The 24540-nt window shown below is 51.5% G+C and overlaps 1 protein-coding gene across 1 annotated transcript in view; it reads right to left on the reverse strand.

Annotated features, from left to right (window-relative positions):
• EFL1 (elongation factor like GTPase 1) overlaps positions 1 to 24540 on the reverse strand; it is a 116707-nt gene that overhangs the window by 69017 nt on the left and 23150 nt on the right. Inside the window, exons 8-15 of the mRNA XM_080808147.1 lie at positions 17653 to 17767; positions 16162 to 16238; positions 15364 to 15500; positions 14303 to 14425; positions 12273 to 12372; positions 6551 to 6702; positions 6147 to 6313; positions 1610 to 1748 (exon numbers count right to left, since the gene is read on the reverse strand). Coding sequence (XP_080664273.1) covers positions 1610 to 1748; positions 6147 to 6313; positions 6551 to 6702; positions 12273 to 12372; positions 14303 to 14425; positions 15364 to 15500; positions 16162 to 16238; positions 17653 to 17767 — 1010 coding nt within the window. The remainder of the gene's footprint in view (positions 1 to 1609; positions 1749 to 6146; positions 6314 to 6550; positions 6703 to 12272; positions 12373 to 14302; positions 14426 to 15363; positions 15501 to 16161; positions 16239 to 17652; positions 17768 to 24540) is intronic.

Consider the following 24540-nt stretch of genomic DNA (forward strand, 5'->3'; position numbering starts at 1 on the left):
TTTGGTTACCTACAGCTATGCACAACCCTAACTCTTAGGCAAAATAAATAAATGTGGCTTTCTTCCTTCATCTACTTTGTCCCAAAGTGTGTCCATCTGTGTTATTTCTACATAGCTAAATTTGGTGAACAAACATTTCATCACCTACCAAGCCCATTTCATCTCCTACCAAGCCCCCCACCATTATTCTCAAACAGCAGTAAACGGGAACGAGGCACACCTCTTTTCTCCAAGAGGAGGACAGTTTCAGCTTACAAGAGGTCTCCTGCAGCAGATGGCGGGCGGAGGGCTGCCCCGGGCAGCAGATGAAAGACAGATGGTTTTGCTCCTTATAAACCGCGCAGCCTCAGCCCTGGACAGCACGTGGAGATCCAGAAACCACTGCTCGTCAAGTCCCCAGCCTCTGCCGGGGAAAGACTGCCAACGCTAGCCTTAGTTGGAGGAAACAGAACAAAAACCATTCACTCTGCAAACACCTTCTTTTTCGCTTGAGTGTGGTGTTCGAGATCTCCTGCCTTACCTTCTGTTTAAGAAACAAAATGGACCGAGTCTGAGCAAGACAGTAGTGTCATAACAGAAGCCAGAGTGTTTTCCATGCTTCTCCCGCACATCCTTCCCGCTCAAGTGTTCTGTTGGCTACGGCGGCTCAGAGCTCCACCAGCTGCCGACGCTCAACACATCCTCCAAAGGGACAGACGAGAATGGGCGACACGGATGAAAAGCTAGGATTCTACTAACTCCGTGGCCCTCCGCCAAAAAGAAAAAAGAACAGGAAAAGAATTCTACAGAAAAGAATGGGTCTCTGTGAAGGAACGGCAAAATGCTGAGGCGAATTTCTTGGACTCGAGTTCACCCAATCCAAACGAATCAGGAGCCGTCCTGGCCCAGAAGTCTGGACCATTTCTTGAAAACACAGAGAGAATTCCCAGCCCAAGCAATTACCCACGAAATAGCTTGAGGGCTGACGAGCACCTAAGGACTCAGAAACCAGCGGTGCAGGGACACGGTGCCCCCCACACATGCAGGCCCCCTGGGACGCTCCAAGGGAAGGTCCTCGATCTGAGACTTCCAGGTTGCTCTAAGGACCTCAAAAAGTGGATTCTGCACACAGAAGCAGAAGCCAATGAACATTACGGGCTTGACAAGCAGTATTTACAGATGTAAGCTGGTCACTATCAGCAAAGCAACATTCAATGGGTTAAAAATACCGGGAGAAAAGAAATGAGTTCAATAGACCTTTACATCAGAATAGTCTCCAATAATTTCGAACCAGAAGTGTCTCACTCATCTAGACTTTCCCGTGAGCAGGAATCCCCCTTCTTGATCCCAACCAGATGGAATCCCCGCGTCGAGCGTTCCCAAACTATTTAAGCAGGGCTTTTTGAAACAGAACTACCGTACTTCACAGCAAGTTACCAATCCACATGCTAACTGCTCAGATGCGGTAGGTTCAAGTCTAAGGACACCGGGGGTGGGGCGTGGGGGGAAGAAAACTAAAACAGAGATCAGAGTCATCCCTTTCCGAGAGTTCACTATGCGCATGCAGCGTGCTGGGTGAGCTCTCGGCCGGAGGGCAGACACAGAGACCCAGGGCAGGGCACCGCCTTACCGAGCACATTTCCTGGAGGGACCTCCTCTAGGTCTTCCAGTTCCCTGCCCATCAGCAGATACAGGTTTTCTAGGGTGCAGCGCGCCACGTGGGGGATCGGGGGAAGGTCTTCTAGCGGAGTGGAGAAGCCCAATGGCACCTGGGCGAAGAAACATGGTTGAAGAGAAGTTAGGAGGTATTAAATGCAGACATCACTTAGAATCTGTAAGTCACTCCTATTCAGGGGCGAGATGGTACAGTCACACTTCATGTAAACCTGAAATATGGAAACTTGAAACGGTATGATATAGAATCTGAAGTGGTGAAACTTCTCAGATACTTAAAATCTGTCAAGAATTCGACAGAGTCATAAGCTTTATGGCTCAGGAATATGAATCCCGCTGTGACCTGTGACCTGTCCCACCAAACTAGCCAATAAACACACCCCCACAGCCCCTTGCCAGTATTTACGTGCACCAGGTCACACACCAGTTCCAGTGGTGACCGTGCTGTGATCGCCACACGTGTCATTCCTCTCGTCACTCACAATCGTTTTCATCGGATTACAGTGCCCTTCGGGCATCCAGCAGGAGCAGGGACTGGTGCTCAGTCCCACAGGAGGAGAATTTAAGAAGAGTGGCCAGATGTGATACAAAATGCCATGGGAATGGTCACACAACAGCTAGTCTATGCTCATGCTTATAATCTGCAAGGGAGCGGCTGCAAGATGCTGGGGACAGGATGAGAAGACTGAGCACAGACACAGCCAACACTGGCTGCCAGCGTAACGACTGATGAGCTCACCTCGTGTCATATTCGTTCTTAAGAGAGACACCATCTCAAATTATGTACTTTTGTCAAGAATTATTCAAGATCTTGAAACGCATTCAAGATACTGCCTTGAATTGTTCAGCAACCTCCATATAAATGCAAGTACCCTGAACTTGTCTCTGGTGCCCCTGGGCCCAAGTGCAAAAAACATGAAGTTAAATGCACATATAAACATAACTATCATCACAGAGCGAGTGACCAAAAAGCACTAGAGGCAAGTAAATTCATAAAAACCCAGAGGAGGGAGACGCTGTCGTGTTCGGGAAGACATGGAAACTGCACGAGAATGCTGGCCTTGCCAGCACATGCCACATTTCAGCGGCAACTCTGCAGGGTAGCTGGGAGACACCCCGGAAAGACACACAAAGGAGAAGGATGAAACAGAAACAGAGTTAGCCACAGATAAGAGGATTATCCACTTAAACCACACGTAAATTAGAATTAGTAAGACAGTTTAGCAAGGGGGCTAGACACAAGGACAGTATACAAAAGTTAACTGTCTATATGAGTAAGAGGAAAAAAATATGTTGGGTTTTTTTGTTTTTGTTTTTAAAGATTTTATTTATTTATTTGACAGACAGAGATCACAAGTAGGCAGAGAGACAGGCAGAGAGAGAGGGGGAAGCAGGCTCCCACCGAGCAGAAAGCCCGATGCAGGGCTCGATCCCAGGACCACAGCATGACGACCCAAGCCGAAGGCAGAGGCTTTAACCCACTGAGCCACCCAGGTGCCCCCCAAAATATGTTTTTAAATAGTAACTTTTAGAGTAGCAACAAAATATTAGCTAGAATAAGTCTAAAAGTGATTAAATTGGAGAAAATTATAAAACTTTAATGAAAAACACTGAAAATAACCTAAATAAATAGAAAGATAGGCCTCATCAATTTACAGATTCTATACTGCAAATGCTGATTCATGCCAAATACACGTACTGATTGAAAGCAATCAGAGTCTCTACAGAGCTTTTCACGGAACCTGACAAGCTGACCAAAAACTTACGTGGAAGAGGAAAGAGGAATAAGCAGGGCACTCACCAAAAAAAAAAAAAGGCTAGAGGACGTGGACTTTTAAACATCTAAACATTTAGAAGTGAAGTCAGCACTGAACAGAGACAGTGATAGAGAAACAGAATAATGAAGTCTAATCATCCAGAAACAGCCCGATTCACGTACGAACTTTGATTTATGACTGAGCTGGCTGAGCAGTGGGCAGAGAGGAACATGTTCTCTGAGCGGTTTTGGAACTGGTATTTGTGTGGGGAAAATAAGATTGGATCCCATCTTCATATCATATTCAAACACTGAATTAAACATTTAAATATGAAAGGCAAAACTTTAAACTTTAGAAGGAACCATAGGCAAAATGTTGCCTTTGATACAGTCACAATTTTAATTTTCTTAAATAAGATACAAAAGGCAAAACCCATAATGGAGAAGACTGGTAAACTACATTAAAATCGAGAACTTCTGTACATTAAAAGATACTAAATAGAAAATGTGACACGTCCCAAACTGGAGAAGAATTTGCAAAACTTAAGAGTGACAAGGAATTAGTATGGAGCTCCTACAAAGAACATTGAAAAACCAGTATTTAAAAATGTGTGTATAAAGCACAAGTGAAACAGGCCGCAGACCCGAAGATGCAGTCACGGGCAAAGACAGGAATGACCAATGAGCATATGTAAAGAGTGATAAAGAAAATGTAAACTAAAACCTCTTGAAAAGAGCACGTCATACGCATCTCATTGGCAAAAATTAAACCGACAATAACACATTCCGGGGAGGCTGCATAAGCCTATACACCCTTCCACAGCGCGTACGGGAGCGGGAAGGCTACAGAGAAAAGCAGGAGAAGGAAGGAGCAGACCGATGAAAGGCAGCCCCCATGACCCCTGCTGCCTGTTCACGCCCTCACGCAGTCCCCTCTCCTGGGTGGGAGAGGGGCCCGTAGCTTGCTTCTCATCAACGGCCTACGGCAAAGGCGGCGGGAGGTCACTCTCACGACTGCGTAACATCACGCGAGACTGTCTTGCCAACACATTCAGCCCGGACGCGCCCCGCGGGCTGGAAGGAGAGCAGCCAAGCTGGGAAGTCCACGGGACAGGAAACCGCAGGCGGCTTCCAGGCGCTGAGGGCGGCCGCCAGCCAGCAGGAACGCGCAGCCCTCGGCCCTACAGGCACCAGGATGTGACTCCTGCCAACGACCTCAAGCCTGGACACAGAGCCTTCCCCAGACGAGCCTCCAGAAGAGCACACCACCGGCTGACACCGGCGGCAGCTTCGTGAGGCAGCAGGCAGGACCCGCTAAGCCACGCTTGGACTCTGACCCACAGGAAAGGCGAGATGATAGAACGTGTGTCGTCCTCGCTGGCTGAATTTGCGGTAGTCCGGAATACGCAGCAACCTAACGGATGGACACGCGAGTCCAAGTACGGTTTATGTCTGGGGCATGTGTGATACATTTCCCCTTGTTTTTAAAGCAAGTTGGAATGAGATGTTACGGGTCCCGACTACTGGAGTGTGGAGTCACGTGCAACCGTCAGTTCATTTCATCGCTGCATCTCTAGTCACCTGACACACACAGAGTGACTCCAACCTCTAACCCCACGAAAGCGAAGACACACTACGTAACGCTGAACTGGAATGCTCACGGAATCTGTAATGCCCAATAAATCCGTGCTGCGTCACGTAACAATTTCTTACTCACCTTGACAATGGAAAGAACAAAAAAGAAAAAAAATTCGCCACTGCCTGACCCTTACTGAGAAATAACAAACTATCAGCCACGTCTAGAACAACTCACAACTGGGTTCTTATCCGTGCCGTCACAGCACCTTCGGCTCCCATAAGATACAGCCCCACACACAGCTGCTGTGCTCCCTCCTGCCGAGGCAGAACGTGCCACAGCCCACCACCGGTGGCTTGGCCCCACCCAGCACCCTCATCCCTGGGATTAAACTCCTCAAATTGACAGAATAAGCATTCGAGGCAAGTTAAGGGCAGACCCGCTCCAACTGTCCCCTCCCCCCACCCCGCCCCTTGCTGCCAAGTCCAGCAGCTTCTCTGGCTTCCCTGCGAGAAGGGGAGCAGGTGCTCTCCGGCTTACGATGCAGCACGTCTTCCAAGTTCTTCCTCGCTGCTCCTTGCTGGTCCTGACTCACTCCCTGGACGTCTGGCACCTCTGTCGTCCGACGACCTTTATAACTTACCTACTACGGATACACCTTGCTTATGTCCAGAAATGTTGAGGGAGCTATGGTTTCTTTTTTGCTCTCTGGCTCGGGTGTATTTGGATGCTGGCTGTTCACCTGCTTCCAGACCTTCCTGATCAATTTCTGGGATCCACTTGCCATGCAACTGTGGCCTGTCACCTGTTCTCTGCCCAGGCCTTTGGCCTGCGCCACCCTGCTCTTGGATCTCTGTATTTCCGGAAGGTCTGCCGCTGCCCGGGCTCCAGCAGGACCACTGTGCCGCCAGTTCTTTTCTCTGGCCTGGAGAAGACCTGCAATTAACTAAGTAAGGCCTGAACACGGAGTTCAACATACTGGTTTCATTTTCCAAATGCCACCGAGACAGATTTACCAAACGCCACCAAAGCAGCGTAAGAGGAGACACACGGATTTGCGGGAATGTGCTCATCTAGAGACAAAAGAAGGTGATCTCAACCAATCCGAAAAGATACAAGGACTTTAGAACAATACACTAATGTTTTACTTCCAATTCTTACCCGCCGCAAAAACTCGACAGGACTGTACTTGGGCCCCAAGACAAAAATTTTCTTTCCTCTTCGAGCCACACCACTGAACACGCGAGCGAAAGCAATGAAAGACTCTTGGCCGTCTCCTTCCTGGGGCAGCGATCTAAGGGCCGCGCCCTCCGCCCGTTGCTCGTCACCTGCCGGACACAAAAGGATAATGAGTGCCAGCAACGCTCTCTCTAATACAGGACCCGCCTAGAAACAGAAACAGTGAATATGACACATTTGGCCCAGTTTCAGGGAAGAATCGCCAAGAAAGACAGGACACCGACAAAAGCTACACTTACAAAGCCAAGCTCAAGAGTGAGAGGATGAGTGTCCTAAGTCAAGTCAACAAAACTACTCTGCACCAAACCTATTTCGGAAAGCTGTACCTTTTGGTTGTTCTCCCTTTGGACTTGTTTCAAGGGCGCTCCCGTCCTGGGGGGGCTCCGCGGGTGCCTGCCCCTGCGTCGCGGCGAGCTTCTCTGCATGCCTCTGTCTCGCACGCTCTCGCCTCTGAGCAATTTCTTCCTGGGTGAGAAGTCTACAGGAGATCACAGCTATGTTAACTTCTGGCAACACCAAGCATCTCTCAGTCACTGCAGCAGGGAAACAGCCACTAAATTAACGTGGCTGGGTAAGACGACGACGGGTCCCAGGTCCCCTGCAGGCAAAAGGTTTCTGTAAGCTCTGCCCCTAGCTGCGGTGACAGGAGAGAAGGCCTCTCAGGCTTTCGAGAATGCTCTGTGCCCAGCTCTTCCGAGCTTCTGGAGTGGCATGCGAGAGCCCACGCCCCCACACAGAGCCGTCCACACCAGCACTGAGCCGTTCGGGAATGCCCACATTCCTTCCGGATGAGGAGAACAGGGAAGGGAGGGAAATGAGTGGCCGATACCAGGGCTCAGAGCTCCCTGTGGAGAAGCAAGCAAAAGCCCTCAGAGGAAATGGAGGTTTTCTCCACAAGCACAAAAATGTATCTTCATGGAGAACTGGGGTCCCAGAGGTAGGGTTTCAAGATCAGGCTGAATGACGGGTGATTCAGCGGGACTGAAAGGTCACACTGTGTTAGACCCCGGCAGCACCACGGAAAAGGCAGCGCGTGGGTGTGTCTGTGTGTCTGCTGGGGGTTAGTCCCGGTTGGCATGGGGTAGGGGGTTCAGTCGTTCTTCCTGAAGAGTTATCCTCAGGTCTAGCAGGCCACAAAAAAGGCACACACGGCTTTAATAACAAAGTGCTGTACAAAAGGGGAGTGCTAAGTTGAATAAAAATGGGTATTCTGTTGGAAGGCAGAAATGGGGCAGGTACACTAATTCCCAGGGTATGGTTCCTTTCCCACATATGGGCCTTCCTAAACCCTCCTACGTCCTCAACCCCAGCACAGAGCGAGACCAACAGCTGCCCTAGAGCCGGCAGCACTGGGGCCGAGCGTCAGGATCCACAGGCTAACGGTCTGCTCCTAGCTTTCTGCCCCAGCTCTGGAAGCTGAGCTCCGGGGCCTGGTCCTGGGAGCCCGGGCCTCCCTCCTGCTCTCCCTCACTTTAGGCCCTGCGATCGCTGCTCTTCTCCCGGATCTCCCCATCTCCCCGAAGCACTGGAACCCACTCAGATAGCCCTGCTGCATGTACGCCGTTCTCGTGCATCCCAAACGGCCACATACTCTTGGAGCTCTGAGGCCAAGGGCCCTAAAACCCTTCTTCCTTCTTGCTTCATGTGGGTGAGCCTGGAAGGTGACTGCTCCCACCACTGACTGTTCACTGCTGTCCTCTTCACACTCCCACCTGCTGGACAAGGCCCCCCCACCAGGACCGGACACTAGTTCTACCTCCCTTGGCACCTGCCCCCTCAGAATGGCCGAGTTTGGTTCTCAGAGCTGTCCCCTTCTAGTCAGACCCAGGTCGCTGCAGGGCTGTGTCCCAGGACACAGGAACCAGAGACCGATCTTTGAGAATGGCTTGGCCGGGGGCCGTAAGGTAACCAAGACTGCTGGGGCTGGAGGCGCTGCTTCCCCTGCAAGAGACCAGTCCCCTCTCCTGTAAGCTCCAAGCACTGGGAGCCCTTTCAAGTATGGGATGGAAACGGCTTCCTCTGGAGCTGACAGCCAGCAAATCCCCTTCCCCCCGTCCCTGCGATGGCCTGCGCTCAGGCCCTTCCCCTAGCCCTACTCTGCTCAAGGCCCAACGCCCCAGCTGTCCCTTCAATCAACTCCATGTTTCTAAACTTTTGGTAAAACTGCTTATACGAGTATCTGAAAAGTGCAAGTTAAAACACAAATGCAGGATGTAACATTATCCTAAGAACAGGGAGGAGAAAATGTGAGACACCTGTTTGCATAGGAGGGCAAAGTCTCCGTCAATGAGTTTCCCACTAGAATCTCAACATTGTCTTAAACACTTTATGTAATTACAGTACATACTTATTCCAACAATTAAATGAAATAGGTACCATCACCCCTATTTTACAGATGAGAAAGCAGAGGCTTAGGAAATTGAACCTAATGCAAAGTCCCCCCGGAAAATAAATGGAGTAGCCGAAATTCAAATCCATTTCGGACCCCAAACCCTACTCATTATCCCCAGGATGTCTCCCACTTAGAAGGATTAAAGATGATAAACTCATCATCCCATTAAGTAAATCATTTTAACTTTGGTTAAGAAAGACACGTACTCATTCATATAAATTACACCCTCATTCCACCTAAATTCACAACACGGTCTGGACTAAGTTAGTGTTCGTATTCATCAGGTTAGCATCTGCTGTACGGAAGCTTGCTGCCCGTCTGAGTGTCCACCCACCCATCGAGGGAATGCCCCTCCGTGCCCGGCACTGCCGTGGGCTGGGAGTGGTGGCACAGGGAAACGGAGCAGACAGACGGACAGAAATCAGCCAGGATTTGTACGAGGCACCCACCGCGTATCCCACGTTTGCTGAGGACAAAGAGGAATTATCTACAAGAAAAGGGACGTCTACCAGCCAAGGCGCGGCCATGGTGGTGAGCTCTTCAGGCTGTGGCTGAACCAGCACTTTCTGAAGCGCCGGCAGTCACCAGCAGCAAAGACGAAGGCAGCCCGAGGCGAGCACGCTGACTGGAGGGCCAGGAGGCACATGTGGAGGGGAAGGAGAGGAGGCGAGGACACACATCCATCCATCCTCCGGATTCCAGGCAGAATGCGCACGCTCTGGTCGGCGTGGAACATGCCAGAAGGCTGGCTGCAGCGGCTACCAGAGGCAGCGGAGACGGTGGGAAGTGACAGACCCAGAAAAGTGGCTTCTGTCTGAAGACAGCACCTTGTTACCAGAAGGAGCGGGTTCTCAAGAAGAAAGCAAAAGCAACGCACAAACTTGAAGATTCAGGGGGAGAGGAACTGCCTAAAAACCCTCAGTAAAATGTTACTTAACAGGCATTAGACCGAGCACTGCTAGTAAGAGTTTGTGATAAACTAGTTGAGAACAGCAAAAACAAAGGCCCAGAACTAAAAGGGCCGGCAGTGAGGCGGCTGCCAGCCTAGATTTAGGGGTGGGGGCTGATAAGCCACACCGGGTGGAACTTTCCAGAACATTCGGTGAGAAGCCGAGGAGCAGCAGCTGCCCTAACCACCCAGTGCACGCTCCTTCCCGCCCCGCACTGGCCTGTCCACCGGCTGCACAAAACGGTGAAAGAAACCACTTACTGTGCTTTGGGGGTCAAACCCGACTCCACCAGGAAGAACTGGGAAACACTGACCCTGAAGCACCACCCTGGTGTGAATTCGAACAGGCCAGGCTTGCGAAGTGCTCTGCAATGCTAAGACAAGGGACAAACGGGAGAAGAGGACAGAGGAGCAGTGGCCGCTCAAGAAGCAGAGCTGGTGGCGGTCCCGGCTCTCCAGGGGCAGGTCCGCAATGGCTTCCGGAGGACGAGGAAGCGTGCAGAGAGAAAGGAGGTAAAAATGTGCATCGGCTCAGTAACCTTAGAGACCGGGTAACGGTGCCACAGGAAAACCAGGTTTCCCGCAGAGCAAACCCGAGGGCCGGGGTGGCAAGGAGGAGCGGCGGCGCGCCGTCCCAACGGCAGAGGCCCCGGAGCCCGGGAGGATTCCTCAGGTGGCACCTGCAGCGGCTCGGCACGCTCGGTCTGTGGGCAGAGGGCCACGGCCACGGGGAACTAAAGAGATGGAAACGCTACAACGGAAGGAAGACCGCTTGAGAGAAGACTCTAGAAGTCCATGTTGATAAAGTCATGAAAGGCGGCCAGAAGACAACATTCCAGGTGAAGGAGACCAGGGGCCAGGACCGGAGCCAGGAGCCAGGATCGCTGTTTCCGACATTATCAGAAGGACTGTGCTATCGTCGGCGAAGGCAGCCTCTCCGTGTGTGGACGTACAGCCAGCTGTCGCACTGTGTGCTTTCAGGGCCTGTCCCTGCTCTAGACGACTGAGCCACGGACCTCACCTGTCACCCAGGCCAGACTGCCAAGCACGGCCATGTCCCATGTGTGCTGAAGGAAGTCACTCGGGCCCATTCATCATAGACCACATGCAAAGGGTCGCCTAGTCACTGGATTTAGGGTTAACTTTCCCGAGAACGGCTTTCTCGCCCCTGATGAGCCCTCCCTGCATCCTACCTGCCAGGAGGTGGGGCGGGACTAAAGAAATGGGCCAGCCAGACCCGGGGCCTTAAGGCCACTGTTACCAGGGACACGCACGTGAGGCTGACACGCGTCATCCTGGGGCAGCGCTCGGTGTCAGAACTCGCTGGGGCCGGGGGTAACCCTACTGCTCGCCCTTTATGTGAGTGGCTGCATGAAGGGCTGTAATCAGAGCCCACGACTCACAGGTGCGATTACTTATCAGAGAGAGAAGGAGAGCACGAGCAGGGGGAGCGGCGGGCAGAGGGGGAAGCAGGCTCCCTGTCGAGCGGGAGCCCAATGCAGGACTCGATCCCTGGACCCCGGGACCACGACCTGAGCTGAGGGCAGAGGCTTCACCAACGGAGCCCCCCAGGTGCTCCCTACCGCTCTTGTTTCAATATTCAACGACAGTGCTGTTTTCAAAGTTAAATGAGGAGCAAACTCTACTGTAAACGCAGGAAAGAAGAAAAGACAGACGAGAGACACCGGATGAGCCAGGCCAGGGTCCCTGCAGCAAACTGACGAGACCCGGGTTCGGACGCTGCTGGCCTCCCCCCGGCCGCAAGCTGCAGCCCCTCACTTAATGCTTTCTCAGGCTCCTTGTTCTCGTCACAGGTAAAGGTGACAGCCTGACTCCTTCCACTGGAGAAGGGCTGTCAGATCTCAACGGCCCGTGGACGGAGGCCATGAACACGTAGGAGCTCTGCAGACGGCGGCCGGTGACCAGTCTCACCGCCACTGTTCTTCACAGGACAGGTGCCCCGAGGCACCAGACGTGCTGAAGCAGTACTATCGACCTCACTTCTCTCGGGCTGCTCCAAACATCCCTGCGAAGCACAGCCGGCGTAGACGCGGGCTCTACAGGAGCCGAGCTCGGAGGCACCCACGGCAGGTCTCCGTTCCAGATGCCCAGATCCCGGTGCAGGATGGACAGCGCGTGGCTCGGCAGAGCCACGGATGGCGGCAGGGGACCAGCCAGGCCGAGGCTGCCCTCATCCTCACAGGAACCCATCAGGGTCTGACCAGACGGGGAGGCGGCAGAGCCAGAAGTGGGGGACACACGTGAAAAACTCAGATGATGCGGAAGAGATTCTCTAAGACACGGGAAACGTGAGAAACACTCCGTATCCCCAGCGCCCAGCCGCACCCCGACCCACGCGGAGCAGCAGACACGCTCCCACGGTCGTGGGTCTCCCCGACGGTCAGCAGGCAGGCCTGGAGAACGTGCCGGGTGCGCAACACACGTGAACCGTGGCCCCTCTGCTTACAGCTCTTCTTGAATTCACAGCAGTTCGAATCCATCGCCTGGAGCTGATCTCAACAACTCTCCTCCGCGCCATCGGGTAAAGACAGCACCGGGCAGGGCGCCTGCTGCCGCGGTGGTGCTCACGACCCATCCCGGCGGGACGGGGAAGCCCGAGTCTGCACACTCCCACCCACACCGCCTCTGCGCCCCACCACACACAAGCGGTTTCCCTGGCCAGGCCCAACCTCCCCCTTACCCTTACCTGGGCCTGTTCTGGGGCAGAGCCTTGGCATCAACAGCAAACATTTTGGAAACAAAGATAATAACCGGATCCGTGTCCTCGCTTCCACACTTCATGAAAGCTACAAAAACAGGAAGGAAAAAGGTCACTCGCTTTTGCCACGACCAGAAACGCAGACTTCTAAAACACAAGATGTTTAGAACGTGGCCTCATCTTAATGCGTAAGTGGCCTATAATCTTTTATGACCGCAGTAGAAATTCTCTGCAGGAAAGTGTAAAATTGCTAGAACACCGGAGAGCAAGAACAAGCAGAACCGGCAGGCGTGGGGAAAGAAAGGCAAAATGAGCAGGGCAGGAGGGCCGGCCGCTGAGGCCCACGAACGGGGCTCCCCCAACCCCACTCTCAGCCCCCAGAGATCCTGCCCTATACCCAGAGCAGAAGGGCTAAAACAAATGCCAAGTCAACCGTCAACAAGGCAGCTTGTTAAACTACACACAAGTTACACAGGTTAGAAAACGGGCTATCCCATCACGCCAGGAATGAAACACTTAGAAACAGAGACTCAGTATTATAAAGATGTCAGTTTTCTCTAAACCTACACCCACTAACACGATTTCACATCAACATGTTGACATTCCCCTTCACCTTACTGGAGGTGTATACAAAACCACGGATGAGGGGTTTTTTTCCCTTAAAAAATAGTCCCCGCCAAAATAACGGGTACCTAAAGGAAAGAGTTCCAGAGCAACACCGAAACCGGAGCAAGACGACAGGAAGCCAAAAGCAAGGGCACGGCAGACGTCTTGCCGGGGACACGGATGCGAGGGGTGGGGGCAGCGTGGTGGGCCCTGACCCACGCCGTCCTGGGACCGCTCCGGCCACATGCAGGAGTGAGCACTGAGGGAAGCCGAGAGCAGAGGCAGGGACGCGAGTGGAAAGCTGCACTAACACCCAGGTGAGAGACCCGGTGGCTTGGAACCAGGAGGCAGAAGCAGAAATGCTGGGAAGAAGCTGAAAGCTGCACAGATTTTGAGGAAAGAACACACAGGATGTGCAAAGGGACGGGACACAGGGGTGTGAGTACACAGGTGAGCCACAGGACGCCAAGCTTTTCAGCGTGAGCACATGGAAGAACGGAGTCTCATCTGAGCTGGGAAGAGCTGGGAGCAGCAGGCCGAGGGAGAAAGGAAGAAGCCCAGCGGGGGACCTGTGAGGGTTCGGACGCTTCTCAGAAAGCCAAGCAGAGAGAGGTGCGGCGGGAACCCGAGTCTAGAGCCAAGGGGCAGATGGGCTCTGAGACACAGGTGTGGGAGTCGTGAGCCCACTGCTGTGGTGGCAAGCCTCGAGACAGGTGACACAGCCAGGACAGGGAGCCCAGGCCCTGCTTGGGTCCTCCCACAGTGACAGAGCGAGGAACCGGAGAGAAAGGGACGAGGGACAGACAGGAGGAATAAGCAGCCGGGGAGAGGAGACGAGAGGAACACAGGAAGGAGTGGCTTGCTGCGTCCGCTGCTAGTGACAGAGCTCGTCAGATGATCAGCAAAGGACAGTCAACAGACAAGAACAGCGGCCGAGTGGTTTTGGGGATGGAGGTTTCACATTCAACAGCGCAGGGGAGAAGCAGCGGAGACTGTGAGTACATACAGATGAGCTTCACGGAGCTGGCGGAGCCTGGGGCGGGCAGGTCCCCTCTTGCGGGGAGCAGTGGGGATCCGTGGGCAGCCCAGCCCCGGAACCCCTTTCCACGGTCCCCAGGGACCTGGCCACGGTGCTGACACTGCAGCTCTGGACACATTCTTGGCTGTGCAGGGGCTGGGACACAGGGTCCCTGGGAGCTTCTGAGATGAGATAAAGGCAGAAGGGAGGGGGCTCAGAGCTTCTGGTCTCCCACCGAGGGGCAAACAAAACGGCTCTAGCAACGCTAAAACTCTGGCAAAACGGCCTTTTGAGGAACTGGCCATTTCGCAAACTGGCATTTGGCGACTAGTGTGGAGCAGCCTTGACTGAGGACGGTCCCGCCGCAGCCCCTGCTGAGGCCCCTTTACCTCACCTGCTTTCAGGGCCTGGGTTTCAGGCGGAAGAGAGTCAAACATCTGTGATCCCGCGCACATCAGTCTCTCCACCCTCTCGGCTGTCATATCCAGGGGGCTAGGAAGCTTCTGACACACCATCGCTGACGCCTGCTGTTAAGGACTCACAACCGCGAACACGTGCCCTCCACCACGGCACGTCCCCACGCAGACTCCCAGCACGCACTAGGGATCGAGGTGACATGTCGGTCCCCACAGAACACGCCCGGGCTGTGACACGCTCGCACATCTCGGAACACAGACACGCTTTCGGGGAGTTCATGGACTCCCTGATATAGGGACAGATGTCCCTGACGTGGACATTCCAGGACGCTGATGGCCCCGGGAACAAGTGAGCACAGCGCCGCTTGGCAGCTCGGCCTCCGGGGACTGTTGATTGCTACCATTTCCTCACCTGGTTCCAGTGCATCTAACCTTTCATAAACGACCATCAGCCACAAGCTAGGGTACTGGAACGTCCCCTACCACAGCCCGTGTCACAGTAGGGCTGAGGTGCCCCTGCCGGCCTGCACCCAGGACACTGCGCCCACAGCCCTCCACGTGGGGACTGCGTCAATGAGAAGAAGACCGTTTAAATTCAGCCATAAAATTGTCTTAATTAATGTGAACTATCTCAGATCAAGTCCTCTGGGAATCACTAACATGACAGGAAATATCAATCAGGTAAGAAAATATGGCACTAAAATGAAACCCTGATCCAACATGACCACCTAAATTATCGACTTAAATCGTAGTAAAATAAACTCTTTTGTTTTTACAGACCCCTGAACAAAACTAAAGATACGCCTTCTTGAGAGAACATACGTCTGAACTGCGACCAGTGAGACCACGATGAACCAGAATGTTCTCCCGCCAAAGCGGTGAACACGGTCACAGGGTGGAACACTAGTGGACCACGGAAGACCTACTTTGGGTGCAAATGTGTTCTCCCCAGAGGCTTTCCTGACTGCCGGGAACATACCGATTCCTCTCGCTTTGGCCGAACTGTCATTTCACTGCAAACCATCAAGACAAAGGATACCCAGCACAGCATGGGAGACGGGCAGCCACTGGCTGCAGATGGCATTGATCTGAACCTTAGGGTCTGAATGTCGTGCCTCCCGGGCTCCAATTTTCAATCCTAAAGAAGTCACTATTTTATCAATTTTTTCTCTGTCCCTGTAGTAAGCATACAAGGGGGGGAGGTCACATACAGACAGGAAGGAGCTCCACATTTTTCCACACACTTAGAATCCCAAGGTACCTCCTCTACAAGAGACTGAACGTGCCCAGAGGGGCTCCCGCAGGGTCTCCACTCCCTTTCCAAGGCCCCCTCTTGCAGGGCTCCCAGGGGGCACCCTCCCAGACCCCAGAGGCGAGATGTGGGGACCAGTGAAGCAGCATGACTCAAGGTCATGATTCCAACTCTGGGATAACTTGGAAAAAAGTCGATTTATTGAAGCAAACTTCCTTTTCTACTTGTATTAGGCAAGGATGTTCCCAAGTTCCCCATTAATGATCCTGGATATCCAACACCCCTTCTACAGCAACTCCAATTTTGCTTAAGCTGGGTTTGTAAAAACAAAGATCTGGTGTTTCTCTCCATCCGTCTGCCCCTTCCTCTGTGCCCTCAAAACCCTGACGCTGTCCCTCCTGCTACCCTTGACCTGGGTCACACACCCTCTTTCCCACTGTTCACAGGCAATGCCTGGGAACAACTGGCCTGCAAAGGCCCCGTTGACTTCCTGGGTCTGTCTCGGCTTTCTGAAGCAGGACGCATCACACGGGAAGGGGAGGCAGATCACACCGCCAAAGACAGACAATGTTAAGGCAGTCTTACTTCTTCAAGACGGCGTCATACAAACTCCAAATATTCTCCAGGATCAGCTGCACAAATAAAGGTTTCTTCCCTTTAGCCTGTGAACAAGAACATGTGCCCTTAATTTTCTGAATATGCAGCAGGCCTCACATGTTCACACACAGACGTGTTCCGTGAACAGCGGGTCTCATTCCTTCTAGAAAATGTTTGCTTAACAGGAACTAGTGGGAAATGGTCCTAAGAATGCGCTGAACAGCCAATAACGCGCAGTCGGGGACACACCACTCGTCTTCCTCTGGGAACCAGGGACGCGACAAACGAAACCGACTATGGGGCATGTCACCGCTAACTGCCCCGCCTCTGTCATCAGAGGAACACACGATACCCAGGCTGAGTGCTGGGTGTACAGGTCCCCTCCAGACTTCTTCTAAGCAATGTTCTTAAACACGAAAACTGTTTACCTTCAAGGAAGGCGATAGTAAAAAACCAAAAAAAAAAAACCCAAACACTCTACCATTTCTATACACAAAATAAGGGCACCTGGAGAAGACAGCGTCCCACACACAGACGCCCCACACCCGCCCAACCGTGACCATCTCCCGTTTCCAGATGGAAGAACTTTCCAGATGGAAGTCGGCGGGGCCGGTGAGCGGGGCAGCCAAGACGCACACAGACTCAGACGCTCAACCCGGGCTCTTGGCCACCTCACTACACCAGCTCCTTCAGGAGCTTTCTGAAAGGCTTTTAATGGCAAGGGAGGATGTTCATGATTTGATGTCAAGCAAAAAACCAGCTACACTATCATATGAACAACACAAGCTCAACTGAGGGACGGACGTCTCAATCCCAAAAGAATGAAAAAAATTAAAACCACAGTACTAGCTCTGTTGGCTTCTGTTCCTTTTTTTTTTCTTATGTCTTTATATTTATAAATATTTCCTAAAAGGAATCTATATGCCCCTCCATGAGAATAAATTAATAAAATCCTGAATTTTACATTAAAAAAAAGTAACAGCAGCAAAACAGTGTCAAGTATCCTTTGAGGCTCTGTGCCTCCACAGGCTGGCCTGGGTAGCCCCTCCCCACAGAAGGAAGGTCTCCGGGAGCACCCGCCGCCTCCTTCCCATCAGCGGGCCTGGTGTCCCCGTTCACCGAGAGAAGCCTGAGCTGAGCCCAGGAACACAGCGTGCTCCGGAAGAGCCATCTCTGTACAATGAAGGGGACACAAAAGCAGGATCCAAAATACGTCTTCAGGTGCACAGAGTCTGAGAGTGTGGCTCCTCTCGGACAAAGAAAGGAAACAAACAAAAAGCCGTCCTTTGTTCCGTGTGCGTGAGAACCCCACGCAAGCAATGCTGGAAGTACGCCCGTGACCGTGAGCCCGCCAAGAACTGAGCCACTTTCCCCAAAGCCAGATCACATCGGTTAAAGGTGCTGCAGTACAAGTCGGAACCGGGCAGGCCCGTGAGCGACACGTCCGCCCAAGGGACAGATGCCACACCCCCGACCCACCTTCACGATCTTCTTGGCCTTCATGTTGATAGAGTAATCTCCCCACAAGGTTTTCAAAAGAACTTCCTTTTTGATGCCGATTTTTTGACTGTAGATTTTGGCAAAGTGCTCAACTCTGAAAGAAAAGCAAGCGTCGGTGTTATGAGCAACAGCAGTAAGCGGAGGGTTTCGGTGTCACCCACCGTGCAGGGCGCTCTGAGTGCACAACCAGACGCCGTCGCTTCAACGGTCCGACGGGCTGGTGCTCGTGACCTCCCCGCGAACAGAAGAGGCTACACGCACCGAGATATCGCACAGGTAGTACGCGAGGCCGGACTCACACCCAAGAAGTCCGGGTCCGGAGCCCACGCTCTTGTCAACAGCTCTGTGTCCGTACCGATCAGAATTCACGCTAGTGCTCCCTCTCTTAACACTGCATGTGCAAAACGAAGCACAAGGAGCAAGGGCTGAGGGGATGTGATGCGGCCCTCTGCAGCTCTGCCAGCCACAAACTTCATCCCAGCCCATCACCGCTACAGGCGCCTGGTGCTCCCGAAGGAAAGGCTCCGGGGCCAGCGCCTGCCAGAAAAGGCCTTATTAGCCTCCTGCGTTCAACAGGAAACATACGCACGCTTACTGAGCTCTCCTCAGCCCTGAGAGCCGCCAGTCAGCTCCAGTCTGCTCCACTGCAAACCCCAGCCACAGGACAGTAGTCACCTGACACATTGGGGCGCCACCGTCTGGATCAAAGACCTGGGAAAAACCCCTTTCCGGCAGGGAACAGCATGATGCAAGTACGGTGTGAGTCCAACTCTCCAAGTGCCAGCATCTGGGAAGATGCCTGCCTTTTTGTCCACCGTGCAGACTCCAAAAGTAACATACTCAGACCAGTTTGTACCTATCGGTCAGCAAGTGTGCTCTGGCCAGGATCCAGGGTTCACTACAACCCCGTCCAACGAGCTGATGCTCTCTTGTGGTAACAAAGCCCGGTGGGAGCAAGAGGAAGCTAGAGGAGGGCAAGTTCACGGCGGGCGGCAAGAGGAGGCAGCACGGAGAGTGCTGGAGGTCAGGGTCCCGCGTCCCCTCTCTCTGCGGATGGAGGGGGAGAAGACACCCGACCAGAACCGAAATCCAAAGTCTGCAGTTACAGGCCACGGGCATTCCGGGCCCGGCCTTGAGGGGCCATGACCTCGAAGGGACTCACTATGATCGGCTGCACTTCCCGTTTGACCCCACAGTGACTTGTTCAGGTGGGGTTTGTGTTTTTTTGTTTTGTTGTAATCTTCCCAAATATTACTTTCTATTATTCTTTTGTTTATATTCATTATACATAAAATTTTATATGCTTTCTACATACACCACATATGATTACCTTATAACTGTTACATTTTCGAAGGAGGGATCCCTTCTCTGCACCAAGTCCCAGCTCAGTCCACAGACCAACAGCTTCTGCCTCAGGGGCTTAAAAGGAGCACGACCAGGGGTGCCTGGGTGGCTCAGTGGGTTAAAGCCTCTGCCTTCAGCTCAGGTCATGGTCTCAGGGTCCTGGGATAGAGCCCCACATCGGGCTCTCTGCTCAGCGGGGAGCCCAGTTCCCCCTCTCTCTCTGCCTCTCTGCTTGTGATTTCTCTCTCTGTGTCAAATAAATAAAAATCTTTAAAAAAAAAAAAAAAAAAAGGAGCACGACCCATCTCCCTTCCCCTCCGGGTGAAGCACGCCCAGAGCAAGGCCCAGAAGCTCCCCTCCGGACACAGGTCAGCACACCGCATCTCCCTGCGGCTTCTGCTTCTAACCCCTGGTTCTGCCAGGCACGGTGCCAACCTCCGTGCAGACGGGCAGATCCATTCCAGGACCTATGCGAGGGGGACAACAGAGGGCAAGCAGCGTGGCCGGAGGTCCCGGGCACGTTCTCCAGCCCAACCTTCCCTGAGAGACCCCACCTTTACCTGGATGCCTGCGAGGGCCCCAGTGAATATAGAGGACGCGCTGGTGGACATATGGGCAAGATGGTTCCATTCTTACGTGGCTAAACCTGAAGGGAATGACTGAGTGATTAGCACACCAAGCTTCCAATATTTTTGTATTTTGTATTTTTTGAAATTGCATTTTTTTTTTGCCTGACATAGGACCAAGTTTTGTATATTCTTCACCGACACATTCTGACTTTACTTATTACACTATCCAGATGGCTTGTGTTTCTATTCGACGTATCAACAGTCTGCGATATAAAATCTCCAAGCCATACAGATTTCCACTTATACTTCTATTTTTGCCTCATGCACTTCACTACGATCAGAGGTACTGATGCAGAGGTCATCTCTGTCCGTTACCCATTAAAAAGGGTCCTTGTACCGCAATATATTTCTGTAAGTTCTGCCTTGTTCATCGATGCTGCCCAACTGCCTTCCTTTCGGCTCGGATCTGATTGAAACACTGAGCCAAGGCTTTGGTATTTACCCCTTTTGGCTACGATGGTTTCTGTTTATCCATTTTACGTAGCAAACCTTCGGAGTTTTTGGGTTGGTGGTGATTCGTTTTTGTAATGGAATCTCCTTCTTTTAAAAAGCTATCCCCTCCATGGGGTACTTCGCGCAGTCAGTGCCCTAACTGTTCCGGCCGGGGGATTTCTACTATGGCTTCTGCTCGTGCGTCCAGGATGTTTTTAACGTGCTGATCTGTGGTACCCAGACTTTTGTGTTTTCTCAGCCTCGCACAACACTGTGTCAGATACATGTCCTGTTTTTAATTTGAAAAGTGGTGGGTTTCCACACTCTCAAACCTCCATCAGAATCATAAATTACAGCACAGTAAGGCACCTGTGCATCTGCTCAGCCCACGGTCCTCAAATCCTTTCCTGTCCACCACTCACTGACACATACAGGCACAGAAATCTTCCAAAATCCTAGTTTTTACCCTTTGCATTCTTTTTCTGCCCACCGTTGTCATAAAACTTGCTTAACATCAACCCTTCCCCCACTACTGCTTCGTGCTCTTTGTCTGTCGTTAGTTGTAATTTTAAAACTCTGACGATTTCTCCATTTTCGGATTCTGTCTTAATTTACTTCCTCCATAGAGTGCCTTCAAACGGGATTCTCAGGAGGACCCGCTGACCTACGGAGCCATCCATCCTGGCCTATCTTCCTGAACCACAACGTAGCCAAGGGGGAGGTTATGGGGTATCCTTGTGCATCCAAGCCACCCAGTGGGCCGACCTTAATGGCAGGATCTGAGAACGCTGGTGTACAAAGACCAAGGAAACTGCTTAGGGAGGACTCCTGTCCCTGTTTTACGCGGTTAGGAACTCAGCTGCACTTATCTAAAACCTGCACCGGACTCTGACCTAGCCAAGTCAGCAGATTCTCCCAGATTCACATCTGCAACAGGACAGACTGAGGCCATACCCAAACGTTCAGCCTCAAGTCACACTCCTTCCTCCTGTCCCCGGCATGAGAGGTTAAACCATCCTCCAGACTCTGAAATGTGCTCCTTTCCCACCTTTTGGGACACAGGAAGTGGCCCCCTTTCCCTGGTCATGGACCCATTAAGGGGAGGCCGGCAGGAAAGCATCTCGAGTGCTTTCTTCCCCACCACCAGCCCCCCGTAAATGAGCACGGCCGCCGGTCAGCAACAGGCACTGACGAACTCTAAATGCAGCCTTGCCTAAGGCAGGGGATTCGCTTGCTAACTGAAAGCACATCAAAGCGTCCAGAGTCGTAAGGACCCGGAGCCCATGCGAGCCTCTGCCCATCCCTGCTCCTTCCACAAAAAAATGGACACCAAGTTCTGAGATTCAGACTCAAATTTGCCTGAAACGTTCCATGATTTATAGAAATCATTCCAAGCAAAGGACAAGCCCCCCCACCCTGGGGCAAAATGCTTTCAGATTAGGAAACTAATGGGCCTGACCTGGTTATAGGATGGAATGAATCACTGTACTCTGTAGCTCGAAGACATTCTCAGAAATCATCTGAGCCCAACGTTCTTAGTGTTCAGGTGAGGACAATAAGGCCCCAAATGGTGACCATGACAAGTTGTCAGCCAGTGGGTGAAGGGCACGCTCTCTGCAGGTCGGTACTTTCTATTTTCATTGTATGTTCGCTCTCTGACTTCCGCTGGGGCCTTCACGGGCACCAAGCGGACTACGGTCTCTATAACTTATGACACACTGGCAAGGAAAAACCACGGTATTGTAATTTATTATCCTGTCAAGGCAGAATCCGTTTGGTCAAAAGGGAGTGAAGATCAAGGTCCCGTGAGAGGAGGACGGGGCGGCCAGGACTGGCTGGGCTCCTCGCAGCCCGACTCTCTGCTTAATTTCTGATCCCTTCTTCCTTCCCATTTGCAAACTATGTTTCAAAATGGTTCATCAACAGGCTCCGTTTTCCCCTGGTACAGTGTGTCTGGTTCTGTTACGAGGCTACAGACGCAGGACGCAGCCCACGGCTAGAGTCCGTCTCACCGTCGTCCCACAACTGTTCATCCAAGCTTAAGACATTCTTCGAGGAGTAAAAATTCTTTAATTGTATGTGGATGTTCTGATTCCACGAGTCAGTAATCGCGGTGGTTCAGAAAGGTAATCAAATGCCCACCACCCGGGAAGCACTGACGTCACTAGTCCTTGGCCGCATGTGCACATCCGGAAGGAACAAGGGTCCCCGCCTCCCAGAGCGCAGAGCCCGCTGAAGCCCCGCAGGCAGAAAGCATACACTTCGGTGCCAAGCAGACTGTAAAATTCGTATCAGCTCCTCTACCTCATGGCTGAGTAACATTAACCATGCGCTGAATATCTCTGAGCCTTGCATAATACGTAAGAGTTTCTATTTGAAAGGACTGTCCTAAGAACTCAATGAGATAATTTCACCAAACTAGCTTTACCTCCAGCATGGGCACAACCGAATAAAGCTGGCTTCTTTCCACACTGCTGGTGCAGACAATAAAAGTTAACAGAAGTGTATTTGCTCACACACGCACCAAAAGCCTCCAGAGTATACAAGAAACTGTCAGGATGCTCTAGTCTCCTGTGGGGCAATGAACAAAACCCAAGGGACAGGGAGGGAGTCTTCTCATGGTCTCTTGTGGATACATTTTGTACATTTTGATTTTAGATTTATTCGAAGAATAAAGTTCTAAACAAATCATTTTACATAACATCTACAAAAAGATGCAAGACTGGTTCAATATTCAAAAATCAGTCAATATAATCCACTATATTAACAAGTTACAGAAGAAAAATCGTATGATTATATTAACTGATGCAGGAAAAGCATTTGATAAAATTTGACACCCATTCATAAAAATGACTGTGGGGGAAGAAAAAAAAGGAATACAGGGAACTTCCTCAAATTGATAAAGAACATTTACAAATAACCTACAGCTGACCTTATACCTAACGGTGAAAGACTCAGTGCTTTCCCTGTAAGGTCGAACGAGGCCAGGATGTCCACTCTCCCTGCTCTTGTTCAAACAGTCCTGGAAGCTCCTGGCCGGGCAGTAAGGCAAGCAGAGGAAAGAAAGTGGCAAAGTAAAGGAGGGGAGAAAGCAGCCCCTGGCGGCAGGTGACATGACTGCTTCACAGAGAACCCCAAGGAACCTACCAAGAACTCGATAAGTGAGTTTAGCAAGGTCACAGTGTACAAGATGAACATACAAAAACCCGTTAACTGCATTTCCAAAAAGCAGGAATGAATATGGGAGCACCAAAACTAAAAATATAATACCACGTCTAATTGATCAGAAACAATGAAAAATCAGGTGCAAATCCAATACAATATGTACAGGACTTTATGGTGAAAACTACAAAATGCTAATGAAAGAAATCAAAGAAAATCTTTAAAAAACTGAGAAACACAGTGTTCATGGATTAGAAGGTACAACATAGTCAAGATGTCAAAATCTTTAGTCCTTATCCAGGAAACAAACTTGTTTGGTAGCAGCATATGGAAAACTACACTTACCATGGTGGTCACATCACACTCTATACAAATACGGAATCGTTCTGCGGTACACTTAAAACTAAGTCAATATTCTATGCCATTCATCCCTTGATGAAAAAAGAAAGAGAAAAGGAAAGAAAATGAGGCGAGGACACAAAGAGATGTCTCACCCAAGGACACACAGGACAAATGGGCCCAGGGAGCGAGGTTCCACAGCGCCAGCAGTCAGGAAAATGCAATTAAGACCACAATAACGTAACAATACACACCTGTCGGGATGGCTAAAAGAAAGGGACATCACCAAACAGCGGTGACTATGTGGACAGACCAGATTACCCCCACACTGCGGGTAGGGTGTAAAACAGTGCCCCTCCTGGAAAACCGATGCACTAACCCTACAACTGCCATATGACCCAGCAAACACGGTCCCACACATTCATGCCAGACTCACGAGAACCCACATTCACGGAAAAATGTATACATGAATGTTTGTGGCAGTCTCACTCAGGACAGCCCCAAATGGGGAAAACCCAGATGTGGGTCCGTGCACGAACAGTGAATCTGTGGCACAGCCACCCCAGGGCATACTGCTCAGCCACAGAAAGGAACCACGGCTGATACACCCAACAACTGGGTTCCCTCTCCAGAGAGTCCCACCGCCTGAAAACAAGCCAATCCAGAAAAGATTGCATAATGTTCGATTCTGTTTTTCTAACATTGTCGAGATAACAAATTATGCAACAGGATGACCCCCGTGGCTCCAGGGGGTGGGAAGGAAGCAGGTGGATGTATTAGGAAAAGGTCTTCGCTGGGACGGACGGCATCAACGTCAACATTCCGGCTGTGATGTCGTGCTCCAGCTCTGCAAGATGTTAGCACTGGGGGGACACTGGGTAAAGGGTACAAGAGAACGCTGTTCCTTCTCACAACCCTGTATCACTCAATCATTATTTCAACAACCACAAGTTTCATTAAA

This window comes from Martes martes, assembly GCF_963455335.1.
Source record: "Martes martes genome assembly, chromosome: 7".
Classification (NCBI taxonomy): domain Eukaryota; kingdom Metazoa; phylum Chordata; class Mammalia; order Carnivora; family Mustelidae; genus Martes; species Martes martes.